Raw genomic sequence first — 22035 nt, forward strand, 5'->3', positions numbered from 1 at the left:
TTTGAACAGGTCCCAGTAATAGCTGTTATGGCAACAGGTGGAGGTCTCAGAGCAATGTCAGCTATGTTTGGCCATCTCTTAGCTCTTCAGAAGCTAAATCTGTTGGACTGTGTCACCTATCTCACCGGGGCTTCTGGCTCAACATGGTGTGTATGGAAAATGAGATTGGATTTGGAATGACTGTGACTACTTTTCCACACAGTGAGAGATGCATCTCTTTCAAAGGCTTACACTGTTAACAAGTTAACATGATTCCTTCATTAAGCTCTTACTGTTGGCTCTCAATTATAACTTCCATTTAGGCTCACTGATTCTCTTTCATTGATTAAAGTGATCGTGTAAATGTATGAATTTTCCAAAATCATCTAAATAAAAGGATGATTTTCTAACATTTCTGCTCCTTAGGACCCTAGCAGATCTGTATGAGCATGCTGACTGGTCACAGAAGTCTCTGGAGGGGCCACTTAAGGCAGTAAAAGAGCAAGTGACAAAATGCAAACTCAACCTTATGTCTCTAGACCATCTGAAATATTACCACAAGGAACTTGCTGAAAGGGCAAAAGCAGGACATGTGTCATCTTTTACAACTCTGTGGTCACTTGTTCAGGAGATGTTCTTACATGAACAGGTAGGTACATGGTCCTGCCACACATTTGGAAAACAGCCATTTATTTTCTTTAGAGCTTTACTCTTTGAGGACATGATGTAGTGTGTGAAAAAAATCCAAAGAGACTGAGCCATCCTGGTGTGGTTTGTAAACTATGACAGGGGATCTTGTAGCCAGGATTTTCCAGAGTAGATAATAATTTGAAGGTGCCTCTGTCCTAGGGCACCCAACAGTTAGTAACTTCAGTAGGCAAACTTCCAGAAAGAACGGAGGAATTCCCACCTCCCATCCTCCCTGAAAACTCAGATTTTTAAAGTCTGTTTCTAGTTCAACATTTAAAAGTTAGAGTAATCTGTCCTTGTGTGAATATTAATCTCAGCCTTAGTAAAGATCTGTGGGATGCAGGCAGTCAAGGCTCTTAGATATTCTAATGAAGAAGTTACTAGATATCCACAAGGCAACTGGGAAGGAAAATGCAGGAACACGAAGGAAAAGGTCTCTTGCAAAAATGTGACTTCGAGATTCCTCTGTGCTGTAAAATATCTGTTATTGGTCTTTACTTGGGTAGATTGTGGCAGTGTTATGCTCTTACAGAGGTTTACTGTGATTTTTTATCTCACTGATTAGCCAAGAAAATACAAACTCACAGACCAGCGCAAGGCGTTGCAGCATGGACAAAACCCATTGCCTTTCTATGCAGTCCTCAATGTGAAAGAGGAGAAGTTTGGTACTTTCAAATTTAGAGGTAGGTGTTCTGGAGTTTCTTCTCATTCTGGGTATGGCTTGAAGAGAATTTGGAGGGAGGTGTGTATGTGTGGAGAAAGAAAGGGGAATGCATCTGTTGCTTGCCCTGAATTAGTTGTTGCCCTGACTCAGTTGTTGCCCTGACTCAGTATTCATATTTTATAAAATGTTTGTCTTTTTTGCAAGCTGTTGGCTGTTTGTTAGAAAGAACAGATCTGCTGGATAACATCCTCAGCCATAAACAGGACATTAATTAAAAATCTGGGGTGAAGTCCTATTTTTGCCACAGATGTTGTGAGTGAGTGTGGGCAAACCATCTGATCTTCTTCTACCATGCCTATAAAATAGCTTTGACACTTCCTTAGTTTCTAGGGGTGCTGTGAAATGTAATTGTCACTTCCTAAATACTACACTGATGAGGCTATGAAAATGGAGTGGAGTATGATTGCTGTGATGAGTGTGATATGACATCCTTTGAATGGACACAGGCCACATTCAACAGAAGGTATTAAAAGCAGCAGATACTGGAAAGAAAAGCAATTAATCCTTATGTTTGGTTAAGTTTATAGCTACTGTTCTACTGTAATGCCTGTGCAGGACAGCTTGAGCCAGGAAACCACACATCCATGCCACACTGTGATGATTTCCAGTGTGATGTTGATATGTCTTCAGGCTGCTTTGTGGTATCTTGTAGACTGGCAGTTTTGGGTTAGTAGAGCTCTCATGCCAGTCACTCCTTGCAATTCACATCACTCTTGCATGTAGTACAGTTGATGCTCTTGATTTAGAGAGGCAAGTGTGATCCCAGAATCTTTATATAGAAATAGATATCTAAGCATTTGAACCTAATGTTAGACTTTTTCTGAGTGGAAAAAGCTAGTTCCTTTAGGTTGCACATAGTCTCTCAGTTTTTATGGAAGTAGCAGCTTGCAGTACAAAGGTACAGATAGTACAGAGCTGCTGAGACAAGCAAGATCCTTGGAGCTTGTGGGTAGTTTTATCCACATGGGGAGGTTTTGGGGTTTTATTTTTATTGCAGCAAACATACCACATGTCAATTCTTTTGTAGAGTGGGCAGATTTCTCTCCTTACGAAGTGGCCATACCAAAATACGGAGCCTCCATTCCTTCAGAATATTTTGACAGCGAGTTCTTCATGGGAAGGCGAGTGAAGAAGCTGCCAGAATCTCGGATCTGCTATCTGGAAGGTGACATAGCAGTGCAATATAGTTAATCACAGCATCGTAGAAAGCATGATATTTGCTAGGTACAGGCACAACACTCCTTGCCAGGAGGTCTGCTTTAGTTCTTAATTCAATGGGCTTTTTATCCCTTCCATACACTTCTGCTCTTTGTATATCTTCTTTTCTTCTGTTGTCCATTTTCACCTGGGTAGATTTGGGAAAATTGCAGCATGGTTTCTGTTCCATTTTCTAAACCAAACAAGATGGTGGAAGAGGCAAGTTGAGGAAATAGTAAGTGTTCCTTCCCTGACCAGTCGCTAGCTCTTCAGCTTCATAAACTATGTTTCTAGACAACGCATTACTGAGGTAGAACTGGAAGGAGCTGAGGACAAAATATGTCATCTAGGACAACCCACAAAGGCAGGAGCCACCTGAGCTTTGTAGGTTGAGGATGGTGTCACTAATCTTCTCTGCCCATAAGGATGAAGGAAGCCCTTTTGACCTCCAACAACTGCTTTGACTGGCGATTTTGCCACCAAAGGTGAAGAAAACGGAAAAAGCAGCTAGTCAGAGGAACCCATCTGTCCCAGGCAGATTTAAATTCCTTTTAAGTGTTTTAGTTTTGAAACCAAAAACAAGGGTAGAGGAGAAAAACCCCATATTTCTCTCACTGTGGAGTCTGCTAGAGATTCAGTTTGTTCCTCATGTGAGTACCTGGCATAGAGCTTAATGAGAAAGGATCGTTCTTTCTTTTCCAAAAGCAGACTCACATATGGAGCCAATTGTATTTTGAACCTGAACCAGCTGAACTCCACAGAAACAAAACATGCCTGGAAGGAAAACATGAGTCTTAGGTCGATTTAAGTAATAAAGCAGTTTAAAGAAGGCCTTTATACTTACATGGCTTCACCATGCTTTCAAAGCCTACTTTCTCTCACAGGTACACAGGAAACTTCCTACAACATCATTTGGGTGACTGATACCTCTTATTTTGTTACTCTGTACTATGCAGTGAATGTTCTGTGTGTAGTTACCTCCTGAGAAAGAGCACTGAAGTGCTGACACCACTATGTTTGAACTCTCTGAGACCTGCTGTTTGTGTCATGATGGGGTCAGGTTGGGTGGACTAATTATGTGTAGCATGGATATTTGCAATAGTCAGTGGTTAACATGTGGTAGTGCAGTACTTCTCCCATGTGGTTTGATTTGCAGGTCTGTGGACAAACATCTTTACTAGGAATTTGCTGGATGGCTTGTACTGGTCCTCAAATTCAAATGAATTCTGGGAACGATGGTCCCAAGATATGGTAGATATAGGTAAGAGCTTCTAAAGTGTTGCCTCACCGTGGATCTTCCAGCATGATGTTAATCTGTATCAGATTAACATTGCTATGTCCTCTTCTCTCTTCTCTCTTTTCCCTAGAGGCATGCTTCATGTTAATACAAATGTTTTTCATTTAAAATTTCCTTGTGGTCTGTTAAATGACTCTGCCCATGACTGCAAATGAAAAGAGTGGCTTTTACTTGTGGGCAAAAGTACAATACCAGGATGTCATTTGAAAGAGTAAAACACAAAAACTGTGCCTGCTTTAAAGAAAACCAAGGACCTCTTTTTTAAAATGACATGGGTCATGTGCACATGTTTTCCAGCAGCCTGCAAGAAACAGGGATGGGAGGGACCCACAGGAAGACAACAAGGGCAGCTAGCCAGCAAAGGTGTCTGGCGGAGCAGATTGCTGATTTTTTTTCTGTATTTCATGGTTTCTTCTCTATTTCAGAAAAACATTCTCCTGAGGAAGATGTTACTGTCATTGAGCCTCCATCTTGTTTGTCAGGAAAGTTGTATGAAATGTTTCAGGACATTATGACCAAGCGTCCACTACTGGGACAGTCGCATAACTTCCTGAGAGGCTTAGAGTTTCATAAGGATTATATCCATCAGAAAAAATTTATTGAATGGAAAGGTAACTGCAACAAAGAGTTAGCTGCACTTTGCAGGTAACATCTCAGATTTTTTTTTTAGTCTTTGGAAAACTCATATTTGTTTCAGGGTTTGGAAATCAGCTGAGTTGGACCTATGTTCATGGTGTCTGTTTCTTTAGGGTAACAGGTTAAAATGAACTAGTCCATGATCTGCTCTTTCACTTGCAGAAGATACCTGTAATTTTTGTCAAGAAATGCTTTTCTACAGGAAGTTTGTCACCCTGCATAGGTACAGTAGTCAAAGGATTCAGGAAGGGCAGAATCTTTTGAGGTCAAGAAGCAGAGGTAACACCAGAAGCATAAAATAGTAGGTTATTATGTGGATCAGATGAAGGAAAGGACTAGTTGCAAGCATGTGGTTGCCTATATGTCTGGTATTTCTGCCTGATGAATTATCCATCCAGAGACCTCTCTTTAACCCCTCAGAAACAGAAATACCAAAATCCAACTACAGAAAGTTAAAGTCACATAGGTTTACACTGTATATATTAAACAACAGACACATAGACTTGACCTATAAATTGAACAGTGATTTTCTGTGGCCTGTGCTCTGTAGGCAGGCAAAGTAAACAGTCAAAATAGTTTTACCTCAAAACCTATGAAACAATCTGGGAAATGATAGCAAGATGATGAAGCTGAGTGTTTTCTGCATCAGAAACCTTCCTATCATCCCAGCATCTTCATTTATTCCATGAACAGGTAGCAATGTGGGAGGACCCCACATTATGGAGGTTAATCTGACTTCAGCAAGAAAGCATGTGTTCTCTGCCTTCTTTGAGCCCCTCTCTTTGGCAAGTTGTGTTTTCTCTCCCATTTTATGCAAGTTACAATGTGCTTTGTCCCTTTCCACCCTTGCTACACAGTTTGCTGACAATAGTGAGAGATGGTGGTGCTTTTTTGTGGATTAAGGCAGAGCCTACAGTGTGCTGTCTGCTTTTAAAATGCTCAGTAAGCAAAAAGTCTGTGTCCTAAAACGGTCTGCTCTAAGAAAACAAATGAAAGAAGGAGAAAAACCAAGCAGCATAAGAAGGGTAGGTGAGAGAAGGAGCAAGCAAGTAGCTTCAGAAGGTGGATGAAGGATGAAATTGTCCATCAGTAAATGTTAAAAAACATAACTGTCCTTACATTTGCTGACTATCAGTTTTGTAAAGACAAATAGGTAGAAGGAGATTTCAAGGAGGATTTTGAGGAAGTGAGCACAAGAACACTAGTGACTATCTCAGGGTAGATATTCTACAAATAAAGTAAAGTATGTGGAAAGCATGAAATCCAGAGTGGGAAAAGGGAAACTGGAAGTCTGGAGTGGGAAAAATTATCAGGTTTTCTATCTTCTTTTGGCTGCCTGCAAAAGACCAAGCTAAACCCAGGTATGGATCCATCTCCAGGAGCAAGAGGAGATGCCAGGTCTGTGAAGAGAAATGACAGTCTTGTGGTAGATGAAGTCTTGAGAATAGAGCTGTGTTTTAAAGACTTCCCTGCAGCTCAGGTTATCTGACATTAAAACAAGACTTTCAATGCCTAATTTTCCTGATGAGAAATTGAACTAATAGTCTGGAATTAGTGTCATGCATTTACAGTAGAGTTCATGCTTTCAAGGATATTTCTGAGACAGGATTTCTTTAAAGTCTCTATTTGGATGTGGGATGGAAGAAGGGATTCTCACAAGAAAACATCTACTTCCAGTTCACATATACAGCCATGAATAAATGCTGCAAAGTTCCACCTCTGTGATAAGAAAACAGGGGTAATGGAATTTCATCTAATAAAAATGTTCACCGGGCCAAATAAAACTAAAAAGTATGCTGTTTCTTCTGTGAGGGACTGCAAGAAAATGTCTCTTATTACAGTTGAATCTGTTAATTCTCAGCAGCCTTGCTGAGAATAATAAGCACATTTTGTGAAGACTTGACAGTGAGGGAATGGAAAAATTAGAAATTATTACTTCAAGCTGGTGTGAAACATTCCAGGCTATGGAACAAGCTAGAATTACTCTGCATGGTTTAAATCAACACTACAGAATGAGGCCAAGGAAGCAGAGCGATTGAATGAATTGAAATGCTGGAACTTACCAGCAGTATTTCTGTAATCAACAGTTTCTTAAAATGCCTAAATACAATGATTTAAGGCTCAAGTATTCTGCTCTGGGCTTTGCTACCTCATTTTGTGAACTTGAGGAACACTCTTAAACCGCTACTTTGATATCTAAAACCATGGCAAAATGTTCCCTGTTCCATGGGACTGAAAGCGTACTAAAGGAACAACAGAGGACTTGCTGTCTACAGGGCAAGCTGGTGAGGTTGCTAGCAGAGAAGTAAGAGTCTAGCTATCAGAAACTGGCTTTAGATTTCAACTTACCAGTTGGTATAATCCCCTTTTGGCATTTGTGTGAGGTTTAATTAATTCAAGCAGTATTTTAAGCTGTTGGTAGGCAATGTTGTATGCATGATGTGGTATTTTTTTACAGCATGGCTAAGATAGTTCATATGAGATCACTAAAAGTGAGTTGAAGTCAGACTTTTCAACCTGAGAGAGGAGTCTAACCCTGAGAAGGCAAAAGCAAAAAAAAGAGCAGTGCAAAAGTGCAATGATGTATTGCATTTGTTAGGTGTGTTGCTACACTGTGAAATTGTTTTTGTTGTTTGCATTTTTCCCAGTTCTTAGGGGGAAAAAAAATCTGTTGAAGTCTGTATTCTGTGAAAAATGACTCCCCAGAGCAGCTGTGAGGTCAGTGGAGTCTGTGTCTCACCTGTCCTCTGTCTGGCTACCCCACGGCCTGCCTTTGTGAGTGTGCCTGGGAGAGTGTGGAAACAGGCCAGGTGTGCCCAGATGTGCAGTTTGAAGGGCATGCTCCTGGGGCCGTGTTTGTGGGCTCATGTTGTGGAGGGAGGTGACCCTGGTTTTGAGGGTAACCAAGGAGCTGCCCTTAGCATGTACACAGACAGAATTACTCACTCCTCCTTTCCTAACAATGCACCACTAACTATATTCAAAATGTTTTTCAGACACTGTGCTGGACGGTTTCCCCAACATTCTGACACCGCTGCAGAAATATCTTTGTCTGATAGATGTTGGCTATTTCATCAACACCAGTGGTGCAGCACTTTTCAAGCCAGAGAGGAATGTAGATGTCATTATATCCCTTGACTATGGTTTGGGGAATGTGTTCAAGGTGAGAAGATTGACTTACTCTGCTCCTTGCAGAGTAAAACTCTTCTTGTCTTATTAAAACTTTTAAGTGAGTGGCTGTCTAAATCTTAGTCACATATCACCGTACCTTGAAGGAGGAAAGAAACTTCCTTCAAGAATGGAACTGTAGAAACTGTTAGGCTCTTTTCTCTGTAGAGGATTACAGCATATACTTCCTAGAATCCTCAGGGAATTGCAGTAACAATTGTTTGCTGGAGACCTGTCCGTGATCTCTCCTGGTCTGTCATGACAAATTCTGAGTGTGACTTTGGGTCATTCACTTGGGCTTGTAAAAAGCATTCTAGGGTGATAAGAGGCATTGTCTGACTTACATTGAGTGGTGATCAAAAGTAACATTGTACTGTGGCTACTTTGGACTACACATGCATTTCATAGTGTTTCTAGGGAATGAGTTAAGATGCCATAGTATTTCCAGGATACCTGAGTAAACCTGATTCTTGTCTTAGAGCTTTAACTCTGTGACATTCTGTGTCCACAGCAATTAGAGATGACATACAAATATTGCAAGGTACAAAATATCCCATTTCCCAAAGTGGAGCTAAGTCCAGAAGAGGAGAAGAACCCAAAGGAATGTTACATATTTTCAGATGCAGAGGACCCCAGAGCACCCATAGTAATCCATTTCCCCCTGGTGAATGACACCTTTAAGGAATTCAAGGAGCCAGGTAAATGCAGTCAACCAAACTATGCACTGTGTTCTACCCCTGGTATGTGTCATGTGTCCACTGATGGCAGGCAGAAGAGCAACCTTTCTGTGGCAGATGGCTTTTGTCACTGTCCCTTGCAGCAGAGCTGCAGGTCTTCCTCACTTGCGCCTGATGCCGTGTCCTGCCAAGAGAGATGTGCGGGGTGCTGGAGCTTTTCTGGCACTGGAAAGAAAGGCCCAGAGAGCAGGGGAGATAAGGGCCTCCTGAAGGACCTGCTGGCGGGCTGGAAAGCAGCAGCAGCAGGAGCTGGCCCTTGGGCCATTCAGCCCTAGGGTTGGCTCTGCACCCCTGCCTTCCTCTGGCAAGCTGCCTGTGGTGGAGAGGGAGGGGTGGAGGGAACCTCCTTCCCAGGCCTCGAGGGATGGTAGGCTTGGGCACAGGGACCTGGGCAGGGGAAGCACATGTGGCTGTGGTGGGAGAGGCTCCATCTGGTGCTTGGTAGGAGCTGGGGCAGAGCAGAGAGATGTGGGGCCAGCCTGGGATGTGCAGTTATCTCTGCTCAAGCGCCTGGGGTGAGCTCCTTCCAGCTTTACCCAAAATTCTGTTGTGGCCCTGAGTGGCGCCAGAGCGAAATGGAAGTCTCTGTGGGAGCATTTGGGAGTGGTAAGAATAGCAGCAAAAAGTAAAGGTACTTTTCTGCTCTGATGTTCAGTGATGCTCAGTGAATATGTACAGTAAGAGCCAAATTGAGAAAATCACATTTAGAAACTCTGTGGATGAAAAGAGGAGATACTCTGTAGAGGGAACTAGGCTTGTTCAACAGAGGCTGGAAATAGTCCAAATGGCAATGTGTGGTGAGATCCAACCATTGAGCAGTGGGTGGCAGGTAAAGCAGGTGAGGATTTTGGAATGTCTCTGAATGAAAAATAGATGAGATGGTGCAGAGCAGAGCAGCTACTGCCAGTTCTCAGTACTCCAGGCCCAAACTGGTGAGAGTTGACACTCACCTGCATGTCTCTGAGCAGTCAGTGATTCATCCATCAAGCTGACAACCAGCAACGGATGGAGGTGGTTGGAGGAGGAGGGCCCTTGGCAACCTGCTTTCATGGATTTCAAGTTTAACAGTGGAGCTTTTTGTTTCTAGGTGGATGAGAGATATCTTGTGGAATGTGGATACTTATTTTTCTTGTTTTTAACCATTTAAATTCTAAAAAGACTCAGCCTGTGAAGTGCCCATTTGCAGTGCAGCAGTTATGGATGTGGCTATGGATGTGATAGCATAGATAATACGTCTCTCTGAATGTTGTGAGACTCAGTGAAGCAATATTGGATATTTTTAATTCAGCCACTTCTAGTGGTAGCCTGTGCTCAGCACCCTGAGATCACACTGCTCAGAAACCACTTTGTTAGACTAAAACCTGCTGTGTCTCAAGCACAATTCTTGTGTCTTTTTCACGAGGTTCTGGTTGACATCATAAGGAATATCTCAGCAGTCTGTTTGTAGACCTGCTGATAGTTATCTCACATTACATTAGTATTTTGGGCATATTTGGTTCAGACTGCAAGGAGATAGGCAAAAAAACCAGCAAAGAAATGTAGCTAAAAAATTTGTAGAAACATAAATATGAGACTGCCAAAGTCCTTGGTGCGGGTAATTAGGGGGTCCTTTTCAGCAAAAGCATTGACGTAACAGGGAGTGTGGATGTTGCCAATTCCAAGAGGCATAACCTGAGGCCAGGCTGGAGTTTGCTGAGAGTCTGATGTAGGATGCTCTGGTCCTTCTGCCCCTCTGCACTCTGCAATAGGTAGTCCTCTGTGGTTAGCATCACAAGGCCTCCTCGTATGGACTAGGCTGTCCACTCACTCTAGCTGGCAGCTGTGTGCTTGTCACCACTAATCCAGGGGCGATCATGGATTTTGAAAAGTGTTCCAGGTGTGTGTCTTTGTCTGAGAGTCAGACTTACAGGCTTTGGGAAAGGATGTGGGCCCATGGACATGCTGCCCAGGAATGGTGTCTGCAGGAGCAGGACAAGGAGGAATGTAAGAGTTTGTGCCAGCTCTACTGAGGGATTTCCAGGTCTGAGCTTTAGCAGGAGGGGGAAGAGGAGTAGCTTGGAAAATTGACCAGGAATGGCTCTTTCAAGCTGTGGAGTGGGTTTGCAGTATATCCTGGGGGCTGTTTTTAACAGTGGGTCCGGCCAGGTAGATCAGCCCCCTACAACACCATGTGATAGTACTCCAGATTCAGCTCATTGTGCTGGCTTTTGTCTTTCTCTGCAGGAGTAAAGCGTGGCCACTCAGAGATGGAAGAAGGCAAAGTAAACCTGGAGAACAGCTGCTCACCGTACTACCTCATTAGGCTGATCTACTCCTCTGAAAATTTTGATAAACTTGTGAACCTGAGCAAATACAACATCCTCAACAACAAAGACCTGCTCCTCCAGGCAATCAGGAGCGCTGTAGAACGAAGGAGAAGCAGAAGGACTGGGAATTTCTCCCGCTACTCTGGATACCCCTAGGCTGGGTTTTTGTACTGTTCCCCACTGAAGGCTATGGCAGCACATTGCAACACATCACAGTCACATTACCACACATCACAGTGTTCATTATTTGCAGAAAACTGAGGAAACCTGTACATTTCTCACCTTGCCATGTTCAAGCTCCTAGCTTTCAAAAGGGTTTATTTAATCTCCTTCCCCCACATTTTCAGTCCACAAGAGCCTCACAATGTGTTCTTACTTGTTAAGAAATTAAGGTCCTGGTTAGCAGAGACCTCCCAGGATCTCCTTGATGTTACAGAGTTTGGTGGTGGTGATATTTCTTTGTATGAGCCTGTCCCTTCAACCCTGAGCCCATTGTCGGTGTCCTTTCAATACTTCACTACAAATCAAGTCCTGGCCATTTGCATTCAGTGATGTCCAGATTTTCAGATAGGCTGAGCAACTAGAATTTGCACTGAATTGGTGGGCTCAGCTTTGAAGTCAGGCATATATATGTGAACAGTGGCCAAACTGCAGTGTGGACAATTGCACTCTGTCTGGCTGATTCCCCTTGCTGATTTAGAAGTTACTCCTTTTTTCCATTGCCCTGCAAGAGTTTGGCACAGAAGCACTGCTCCAGACTGCCCCAAAGGGGGAGGTTACATTTCAAGAGAGAGGGTGGTGGCTGCAGTGAGTGAGCACAGTTCTTTTGAGCGTTGGCTGGAGGAAAAGTTCTGCATAAAGCACAACTGATTGTATTGATTTATACCAGCAGTGCCTTTATGCATTAAAATGTTAAGAGCCTGAAACAAGTTTTTCATAGCAGAAGCTTGAGAGGAATAATTACCATAAACTCAAGTACATTCAATTTAGTGATAATGACTGAGATATAGGCTGGTTCTCCTTACAGATGGAAACTGAATGTAGGACAACATCAGTCACCAAAAGACTCCATAGCCATTGTATTTTCACACACAGAAGATTTTTTTCCCTTTATAGTCTTCAATCCCTAACATCACAGGCAAAGTATTTTTAGTAGGTGCTACATAAAATAGAGCACAAATTAAGAAAAATAGGACACACATTTTCCTCCTTGCTGGAAGAAAATATTTGGAAAATGACACCTGGTTTTCATTTGCTTTGGAATGCAGTGAGGGACTTTGCCTTGAACTAGAAGCTTGGAACATCTTTATAGCCTTTCACTACATTAAAAAGATGATAGGAAAGGATGCTGAGCAATATAAAACAGAGCTCCACAAAGAAGTTTGCAGACTTCCTCACACTGAAGGATTTGGATCTGCTTCTGGATTATTTATTCCAAACACAGCATATTCATCAGGACTTCCAAGGAAATCTTACATGTTTCTTCTGCATTGGAAATTTACTTGCAATGTAGAATTAGTTGTACTTGAAATCCAAAATTAGACAAAGAAAGAGAAAGAGGGGTCTGCCTTTTTGGTATGCACAGGCAATATTGAAGCTCAAAGGGAGAGCATTTATAAAAGAGTCGATTGCCTGAAGCCTGCATCTCCTAAATGCTGCTTCTGCTGCAATGTCAATGCTAAGCCTCAGCAATGCTTCTTGTACAATGCTTGCTTGCTGAGCTATGGACTACTATCCAGAACCTGAGAAGTCTTAACAGCTGGAATGCAACTGTACTGCGGGATTCAGGTCATGAGAAGATAAGAACTAATCAGATTCTGGCTGCAAGACAAAACATAAAGAGCCATTTTGAGCTGAGAGTTGATCCAGCTGGATCTGTTACCTTCACACAGAGAGCAGCATGTGTAGCACATACAAGCCCACATGGCTCTGTGCACACGTGTGCACAGGGTGTGCACCACTTCCATGCTCCCCTGGCTGGTCCTAGAAAGCTCTGCTGCTGTGAAAAGATATCCCTGTTATGTTCATGGTCTACAGAGAACCATCTGTAACCCTTGTGAACCTTGGCAGCACGTGCCCAGCAGCGAGGCAGCTCAGCCACATTGAGAAAATTTGGTCTATCAAAATGCTCCACAGACCAATAACTGGGGCATGTTTGGTGCATTCATAGTGCTGCTAATGCAAACAGAAAGGCCCAGTAAAATGTGAAGGAGCCACAAAACCACAAGGTTTTCAGGTAACCCACAGCTGGTGGAGAATTACTGTTCTGAGAGACTGTTAAATCCTCTTATTTAAGAGGGAAGGAGGGTGGGAGGAAGGGATCTGTGGGTGGGGAAGGTGGTGTGACTCTGCTAGGAGAACTGCCACCAAAGGTTTCGCAACCCTTAGAGTCAGGCTGGGAACTGCTGTCTAATCTTGCAGCCAGAGGCACAGAGAGGCATGTGCCCCTTCATCTCCTTGGTGTCCCATGTGGTACCTCTGTAGCCTTAAATGATAACATTTTTTCAAATATATTTTTGCATTTCAGAGCCTGAAATTATGTGAGGGCTGTATCATTGCCCATCAGAGTGCCTTTTCATTTTATTTTGGTTGCCTTTTTGTTTTTGTAGCATGATGTGGGTGTGGCACATGGGAACACATAGTGGTGGAGGTGGCAGTGCTGAGTTAACAGTTGGACTGGATGGGTGTAGAGGTCTTTTCCAACCTAAATGGTTCTATGATTCTATGACACTGGAGGAGTGTGTTGCTGGCTTGATGGTGTAGTAGGAGGACCTGGAGGGCATTTGTGAGGACAGAGGCTGCTGGAGAACTCTGGAGGTTGGAGGGACCTACACCTTGCACAGTCTTGTCTGTGCAGCTTGTGGAAGTGGTGGCTGCCACAGGTTGTCCTCCAAAGCACTCCTGAGCTCTGGTTCAGAGCATACTGATTTTGCACTGCCCCCAAACGACAGAAATATAGGGCATAGTTTCAGTGACGTAAGGCTGATCAGTAATCTGTGCTCAAGACTGGTCCTTATTCCCTCTAGAGTAAACATGGAGTCTAAAATTTTGGCCTCTGAAATTCTATATGTTTGTTCTTCAGAGGCTGTGGATTTTTTTTTTCCTTGGCCCCATTCTTGCCTGGCCTAGTGCCACATGCTGTGCTGTCACTGAGCAGAGTGCATGCAAACCAAAGCAGGCTCTTCCAGGAGAGAGCTGCCTCTCTGCATCTCACCAAAAATAGGCATGTGCCGTACTTATAAACCAGGCCTTGCTGGTCTGGTGTTGTGTTTGCTTAAGCACTGAAGATGATTGCATGCCCGCCAAAACCTCGTCCGAAATGCACCCCAGATCACTGCTCTCTGATGAACATTTTGGGAAAACCCCCACAAGTACAGAGCTTGCTATCTGCTGCCAAACACAAAGGAAATGAGACTGTTCTTATAACTATTAGCTGCTCTTCATAGAAATCACTTGCTTGTGTCTTTTAACTGTTTAGTAATATATTAATTAAAAATAAAATATTGCAAAAGAACACCAGACCCATGAAAGTCTTTATGTGCTTAAACACAAGACAAGGTTTTTTCCAGTTGTATAAGCACTAATTATGCTAAATGCCTGCTGAGAACTTCAAAGGGCATTTACTGGTTTCAAGATTGAATGAAAGACATCTGGGAGAAGATCTTCTGGTTTACAAAGGTATGGAGAGCCTGGAACAAAATCTACCTCCTGTGGTAAAATCCTCTTCAGTGGAAAGGCGCAAGTCAGGGCAAGGAAGCAGCTGTTCTGAGCCACAGCCAAGGCCCAGCATTGTTCAGTTAAATGGTAAGTTTAAAATACTGGAGTTGGTTTGGCTTTTGTTTGCTTTTTTTTTATAATCAGTTAAAATGATCAACAATAATGAAGTGCATCAGTTTCCCATTACTTTGATGTGCTGGGTTTTTTTGGTTTTTTTTTTTTTTTTTTTTTTTTTTTTTTTTTTTTTTTGTTTTTTTGGTTTTTTTTTTTGTGACAGGCAGCAGCTCCAGCTGGAGTACAGCAGAGGAGAGAACTGGACTAGCCAAAAAAATGAAATTATTACCTCACCTTGTTGGATGCCTGTGACTGATCTGAATCAGACTGAACACAAATTTGAATTCTAGATGTTGCATGTACCCATAAAGTATTTACGTAAACTTGGTGTAAAGTGTTCCCCTGCTCTACCACTGGAGAAGCAGTCAGTGCAGAGGAGAGGACTGCATTCAGAGAGTGAGTCATGCTTCAGACTGCCTAAAAAGGGATGAAGGCTGAAGTCTTTGCCAGAGGAGTTAGGGACTTGAAGTTTTATCTTCCACCTGTCAGGGAAGAGCCCCCAGCTACTGTCCTGGGGGAAAAATTGCCATTTCTCTCCAGCTTCATGCTAGGTAACTTTTCTTTGGCTCAGAAACAGAGATGAGTAGAGGGAAAATATATATTCCTTCCCATGATTACACCATACCTTAGCATATGAAGCCTGCTGACTGGGGACTTGACTTCCTCCTTGCTCTCCTACTTTTCTTCTCCTTTTACACTGAAACACTGATTGTTCATGCCTTATTTAAGTTTCAGATTCCATTAAAAATGAGTATCACTGCAGGACTTTTTTCTCCTGGTAGCTTCATCCAGAAAGAATTGGCAAATAGAGAATTGTTGGTTAATGTGTTGTAAAAAGGAAAGACTGTTGAGACCACAAAGTGATGTAGGATCCAACATTACCTTTGGGTGCACAGACCACCCAAGCCTCTTAAATCTATTCTGTTGGTCTCTGCAGATCTATTTACACATAGCTGTAGTTCACTTATGGTTTGCACCTCATGCTCTGCTCAGTGCTCTCCATTCCTGTCTCACAGAATCATTTCATTTGAGCTGTCTGGCTTAAAGGTCCCCCTGCCCTTTGGTTTAGTACCTTGGAGTAGATAACACTTGGCTGATAATGGCAAGTGATAAGGTTGTCGTACACACAGAAGCATACCAGATTGAATCATGTTTAATTATATTTAAAGATTTTATGAGATTTAATACATAATTTAAAAAGTTCAGTGGGAAGCAATTAACTTAAAGTATCAATACATTTCTAGAGGGCTGAGTTAAGTTATAATTGTCTGGAATTCATTGAGGCAAATGTCATTTTTCTCTTCCTGCTCTTAATAGAGATGGAAGCAGTTTTGTTTTATTTTCACTTTGTTCTAGACTTCGGGTGGTGATTGAGGCTCGTATCACTGTAGGTCCATCTTCCTTAAAATCTCTGGAAAATTCTGCAGACTCTCTCTCTGGTTTGATTTTGAAGGAAGGTGTTCTCCTACCAACAAAATGCATCATCAGAAAATCAGGTATAATATAGAGGAGTTTAAGTCACTCTCTATATTTAAAGACTTGTAAAGCCTCTAGCTCAGCAGCTGAAGTCTGCCCAGCTGCAGGACTAGGATTTCACATCACAGCCTGTAAGATTTGTACAGACTACAAAAACAAGTAAAATTGATTTAAACAGGCCAAATTTCTGAATTCGGCTGTGGCTGTATTTTCCATGCCTATGTCTCCCATGAGCCTCCTTTTCCCCAGTCTAAACAACTCCAGCTCCCTCGGCCTCTCCTGGTAGGACTTGTTCTCCAGACCCTTCTCCAACTTCATTGCTCTTCCCTGGACACATTCCAGCTTTCTTGAAGTGAGAGGTTCAGAACTGAATGCAGCACTTGAGGTGTTGCCTCACCAGTGCCAAGTACAGGGGGACAATCACTGCTTTGGTCCTGCTGGCCACATTATTTTTGTGACATTAGTAACAGGGGAGCAGGACTTTCTGACCTCAGGGCAGTCTCTTTGTAGGTGACTGCTACCTGAGCACAGACAGCACTGACATCTGTTCAGCTTTGCAGCACAGAGCCCATACCTCAGGAGTGAGCTTTTGCTGGTTAGTCTTTCAGCAGAGTCCCTCTCTGGAAAGTCCCACACTCTTTTCTGGGAGGTCTCTGTGTTTGAAATGAAAGTTTGCACCATCACTGCAGAATGGGATCTGTTACCGTGTCCTACATAGTAAAAAAAAAACCAACAACAAAGAAGTAATATTAGAGGCAGAGTTTTCCACTTCTGGGTCCATAACACTTTTTTCTGACCATCATAGTTATAATTATGCTATGGCTTCCTTCCCAATAAGCCACTGCCTAGAGAGATGTCTAGAAAGATATCTAGATCCAGAAGAAAAGCTGTTGATCAAGATCCAAAGATCCTTACTAGAAGGATGAATACAGCCCTATGCCCCTCCCAGGGAATAACCTGATGTTACAGTACAGTACAACTGTACTGTGGCACAGTACAACTGAAAGACTGCTTTGCAAATCACCCTGGATGTTCTTCTGCCAGGTCACTACATCACAAGGTAGCAGGTGACTTGTGTATTGCTTTCTAACAGAGCCAAAAAGGATGGCTCAAAATGCCCCAAACTAAGGACACCTTGTCATTCTCTTCTCTTTCTCTCACCATCACTTGCTAAAAGCAGAGCTCATTCTTGGAGGAAGTGAGAACATACCTATATTATTCTGTAGCAACTGCAGCCAGTCCTCCATCAGTGTCTGAGAAGGGGCTGCAAAGTAATACTCTGCCCCATCTCTCAGCCTGTAAATAAGGATAGGAAAAGGTGAATTCTAGTCAGTTTTGCCTTATACCTTCTGTGCTTGTGAGTGTAAGACACTTCAGTTATGCCTCCTAACAACATTCAGCCTTAGGTGATGTGGGCAGGCAGCTGCATAGGCTTTTATTTGTGCCCTTCTCCATAAAACTCACCGCAGCATGAAGGCGTTCTCTTTCCTGGTGTAATTCACCAGCCTCTCACATTTGGCACCAGAAATGCCGAGGGACAGGACTGTGGATATGTTCTGAAGGGGGATAAAATGAAAACAAAATGTCTTCTATGTCTTTTCTGCTAGGATTCAATTCCATACCAACCTGCAGGCAGACTACACATCCATCTCTTTATGCTCCTAACTTTATAACTAGGATCACTGAATAGGACCAACCACAGAGGAGCCATGGAGAATTGTTTTATGTCTTGAAGGCAATTCTTGAATAAGATACTTCTTTTAAGGTATATATTTGAAAATTTCTGGAAGCTTATTATTCTGTTTTTCAGTTGTATCAGTTAAATAATTGCTGAATTTTCACTCAGCTGACATTTGAAAGGGAACAGATCACCCAGCCCCAAACCAAAGGTGACATTTTAAAATTCATTTTTACATATGTAGACACAAAGTTTGCTAGAAAGATTAAAAAACCAAATTACCTTAGATGCTTCTTTGTCATCGTTATAGAAATCAAGCTTTAATCCATCAAGTTTTACATAGAAGGATTTCCAAGACCTTGAGTGTGGCTACATGAATAGAAATGGTAATAAAATTCAGTTACAAAGTATGTATTTTATAGGAGTAGTGAAATCTTTCATATACAACTTCCACAGGAAGCCAGGACTTGTCTATTTTATGATCACAGAAGTTGTCACAGTCATTGTTATCTCTTAGAGAAACAGAGCCTACTATAGTTTCTGTGTGAGTGATCCAAGAAAGGGTCTCTATGAGTCAGGACTGAACAAATGACATAACCTGGTTCAAGCAAGCTCTGTACCATGTGGTCAGCAACATCTTTGGAGGTTGATAATCAAAGTTCTGTCTAATTTTTGGCCACTAAAACTCCACTTTTTCCATAGCTGGAACACCAGCCCCTGCCTGCTGGTCACAGGCTACTTATATCAAGTGTGTGGTTACAATCTAATGTGGCTGCTGAATTCTTCATTTGCTGAACTAACCCCGGTGGAATGCTACTGAACAAAGTGCAAAAGTAGCAGCTATTTCCAACCCTAACTATGTACCACTGAAAGCTTAGCCTGGTGCCATAAGACCCTTCTTGATGAAGGATCCTATAACTTGTATTCATATTTTGTTATGCCAGTGAATCAAGTTGACAATTTGGTCATTCAGAGAAAAGGAAGGAAACAGTTCTGAGGAAGATAAGTCATAGCTTTTCTTGTTTGGTAATATGGAAGTTCAGTATCCCTGAAGACTAAATTCTGTGTGTCCAGTAGTGAAGAAAAACTAAATTTTGCTTCCAGAAGATGGAGTCCATACCAGTCACTTTTTAAAGGAGGTCTTTCAAATTAAAAATTTCAGAGGAAATACTCCGTGAGACAAATAATCCAAGACATGTTTATGTGCAAACACTCAGGAAACACTGATGTCTGCAGATTGGTGGTGAATATTAGAAAATTTCCTGGCCTGTTGTGATCATTAGGCTACTGATCTGAAGTGGTGTTATTTCCCAGGGTAAGAATTTAGATTTCAGTTTCATTCAAACCTCTATTTAACAAACTAATTCTTCAAAGATAAACAGAACTTTAGTTCTGTTCTAGCACAGTTAGAAATTACAAATATTGGGGGCATGAGATTGAGGGCTTCCACTGCTGACAAACTATCACATGCTGTTACAGGATCATGAAGCTTTAGGGTTTTTTTTGTGGTGATGGGGTTTTTTGGTTGTTGTGGGTTTTTTTGTTGTTGTTGTTGTTTTGTTTGTTTGTTTGTTTCTCCCAATTCAGTTGATTGAAACCTGTGTTTGTAATTAGGAAAATGTAGTTAACGTGTTCATACAGCCTAGACTCTGGTTTATAAATCCATTAACTTTAGACAGACCCTGTTCTGCATGATTCCCATGACAGGCAAAAATTCCATTGTCTCTTTCTCTTAAAGATCAGATACTGCCAAAGCCAGTGGACACTTCCCCATGCATTTTATGGATAGCTGAAGCAAACCCACACTACTCAGCTCCTCTTCAGCAAGAGCTTATCCTGAAGAAGTCAGACCAGATCTGGACTATAACTCAAGGAAAAGTGAAATAACCCAGAATGATGGAATTTATTTCTACCTGTTGTCTTCCCGGAAGGAGCTGGTCTCGCTTCTCTAGGAAACCCTCCATGCGCTGGAGACTTGCAGAAGCCTGAGACATACAAGAACATTGCTGCTTAACTTTAAAATGGCCCTTAGGCCTATGTTAAATTTCTGAAGGTCTTTTTTAGATAAACTCCATGCAAAGAGACTGATCTCTGGTTCCTTTAGCCTTTACATTGACAGCACAGCAGGAAATCCTCACTATCTCTGATAAACCCCCTAAACAAAGAGAATTCAAATCCTTCTTGAACAATTTGCTTATGGAAATTACTCTATCACAGTGTGTTAATTAACTAATATTATTTTTATATTATTACATACATTTTACAACATAAATTGTTCAAGTTATTCATACCACCTCCACAATTACTGAGTTACACCAATGTATGGTGTTGTACTGGTACACTTGGGTATGTGACAAACATGTTCCTCTCAAGAGTAAAGGAGCAAAAAGAAATTCTAATTTTATCTGCCTGTGAGTTAAAAGTGAATTTCGTGCAAGGGTGAGCAAACAGGAGTTGTTGGTTCTAGTCTTGTACCAGGTCAGCTCTTTGACAAATGTGCTATGAAGTCCTGCCTCTCTCTGACTTTTAAACAGAGTGGACACTGAGCACTGCCACCTCACACAGAGGGTGTAGATAAATCATCCTCTTTGGGAGACACCATCTCCTGGCTGTTGTTAAGTGCTCTGCTGAGTATTGAGCAGCAGGAATAGCCTATAGTTCAGGAAAAGAAAAACATAAACCAATAGAGTTGTTAATACCTAGGCTATAAAGCTTAGCAAATTAAAAATGGTTTTAAGCTGTACATAACTGCTTAAGTCAACTGTCTTTGTGGAAACTGTTTGAATTGCAAAGGCACATAAAATGCCTCTTGTTTGAATCCAGGAGTGTACTCACTGAAATGCCCACTGTATGGTGCTCTTTGTGACTTTCACACAGAACTTCCTATTATTGCCTTACTTTAACTAGCACAGGATAGTGGTTTTGCAAAGAGAGAGCCAGGAATTTCTGGCACTTACCGAAGATGTGTTCTTTAATGTCTCCCAAGAGGAGTTAGACAGCAGTAAGTTTGGTGAGTTATCTAGTGACCTTTGTCCAGGCGCGGGTGGTGTTGCTGTCAGTTTGGTCTGCAGGCTGGAGAAAGAGGAGCCTATAGCACCTTGTCCTTGAGGAGATGTGTGGTCTGTGGCTTGTGATTCTAACAAACTGCTGCTGTGTTGCTGGCTTGTAGGAGTAGGAGATAAAGGAGAGCCTAAAGAACTGTGACTTTCAAAAGATGCAGCTTGTGGGCTCACCATCTTTGGTGTAGCTGGAGTGATAATCTCACCGAGCCTTGTCTCAGCTTTCATTTCTGTTTTGTTGCTGCTCAGCACTTCAGGGACTTCCTCAGAAGTGAATTCTTGGAACCTTGTAGGAGATTTTTCAACGGGGGAGAAAATAGTTTCAAGTGGGACCCTCCAGGACACGCTGGGTACAGGCACAGGTGGCAGTGGCGTTGTGCTCTTTATTTCTGTCACTTTTGGTGGTGCATTCCTTCTGTCAGATGTTTTTCTTTTTAGAGAAGGAACCCGTACAACTTTGCTTTTATCCTTCTGCTCACTCTCTTCTGTGTCCGCTTGTTTCAGAAGATTCATCTCTCTCTGTAGGACAGCAGTATTACATTTTTTAAAATCACCTTCATTGCATTCATGACTACTTACCTAAGATTTTGTTATTTTAAACAGGAATAGTTTTTCAAATGAACTGTCTCCTGGCATTGAACCTTAAGGTCTGTACTTCCACTGGCATTCTTAGAGTTAGATCTGAATCTAATTGCTATGTGCTAAGCATTATTTTGTTGCCTAAATCATGAATATGCCTGGCAGTTAACGTCAAATACAGTTAATCCTGCCCTTGCTAAGTTCTCTGGGGGCTGGTTTTTCTAAAAACACTCAAGGGAAACAGCACTCCTTCTCTTGTGGCATTGCTTCTTTAAGTTTTCTGTAAGAACACTGAATATCCAGGGTTGTTCTTGTGGAAAATTTTGGGGGAAAGGACTTTTGTCCTTTCACTTAGCCACTTTGCAAATCACTGAAGGAAAGATGGAATAATTTTCAGCCTGAAGTCAAACACAACTGTTATGTTTTACTGGTTATTACAGGAAAATAATTTGAAAAACCTCCCCCACAATGAAAGAGAATCTGAGAGGGTTATTGAATATCTTTGGTATTTAACACAATCCATTGTAAAAACCTTATGCCAGAGGAAAAAGGCCTATCTGTGCCTTGGTCTCCCTTTCTTTTCAGCCCTTTGCTATCCTCTATCACTGTCAGATGGTGCCAGCTCCTTTCTGAAATCCTGAATGAAGCAAAATCTCTCTCTCCATTTGTGCAGCAAGG

The 22035-nt window shown here is 42.0% G+C and overlaps 2 protein-coding genes across 3 annotated transcripts in view; one reads left to right on the forward strand and one right to left on the reverse strand.

Annotated features, from left to right (window-relative positions):
- Nucleotides 1-14198, forward strand: part of PLA2G4B (phospholipase A2 group IVB) — a 31114-nt gene extending 16916 nt beyond the window's left edge. For both annotated transcript variants that reach the window (XM_069017403.1, XM_069017405.1), the window contains 9 exons: nt 10-146; nt 406-628; nt 1235-1352; nt 2421-2558; nt 3747-3851; nt 4313-4498; nt 7520-7686; nt 8203-8389; nt 10652-14198. In XM_069017403.1, the coding sequence (XP_068873504.1) occupies nt 10-146; nt 406-628; nt 1235-1352; nt 2421-2558; nt 3747-3851; nt 4313-4498; nt 7520-7686; nt 8203-8389; nt 10652-10890 (1500 nt within the window). In that variant the 3' untranslated portion in view covers nt 10891-14198. The remainder of the gene's footprint in view (nt 1-9; nt 147-405; nt 629-1234; nt 1353-2420; nt 2559-3746; nt 3852-4312; nt 4499-7519; nt 7687-8202; nt 8390-10651) is intronic.
- A 1578-nt stretch (nt 14199-15776) lies between these two features.
- The window catches only part of SPTBN5 (spectrin beta, non-erythrocytic 5), a 91257-nt gene continuing 84998 nt past the window's right edge, over nt 15777-22035 (reverse strand). Inside the window, exons 61-67 of the mRNA XM_069015975.1 lie at nt 20677-21297; nt 19633-19704; nt 18002-18088; nt 17506-17597; nt 17252-17337; nt 16616-16751; nt 15777-16030 (exon numbers count right to left, since the gene is read on the reverse strand). Of these exons, the coding sequence (XP_068872076.1) occupies nt 15856-16030; nt 16616-16751; nt 17252-17337; nt 17506-17597; nt 18002-18088; nt 19633-19704; nt 20677-21297 (1269 nt within the window). The 3' untranslated portion in view covers nt 15777-15855. The remainder of the gene's footprint in view (nt 16031-16615; nt 16752-17251; nt 17338-17505; nt 17598-18001; nt 18089-19632; nt 19705-20676; nt 21298-22035) is intronic.

Source organism: Aphelocoma coerulescens, chromosome 5 (assembly GCF_041296385.1).
Source record: "Aphelocoma coerulescens isolate FSJ_1873_10779 chromosome 5, UR_Acoe_1.0, whole genome shotgun sequence".
Classification (NCBI taxonomy): Eukaryota; Metazoa; Chordata; class Aves; order Passeriformes; family Corvidae; genus Aphelocoma; species Aphelocoma coerulescens.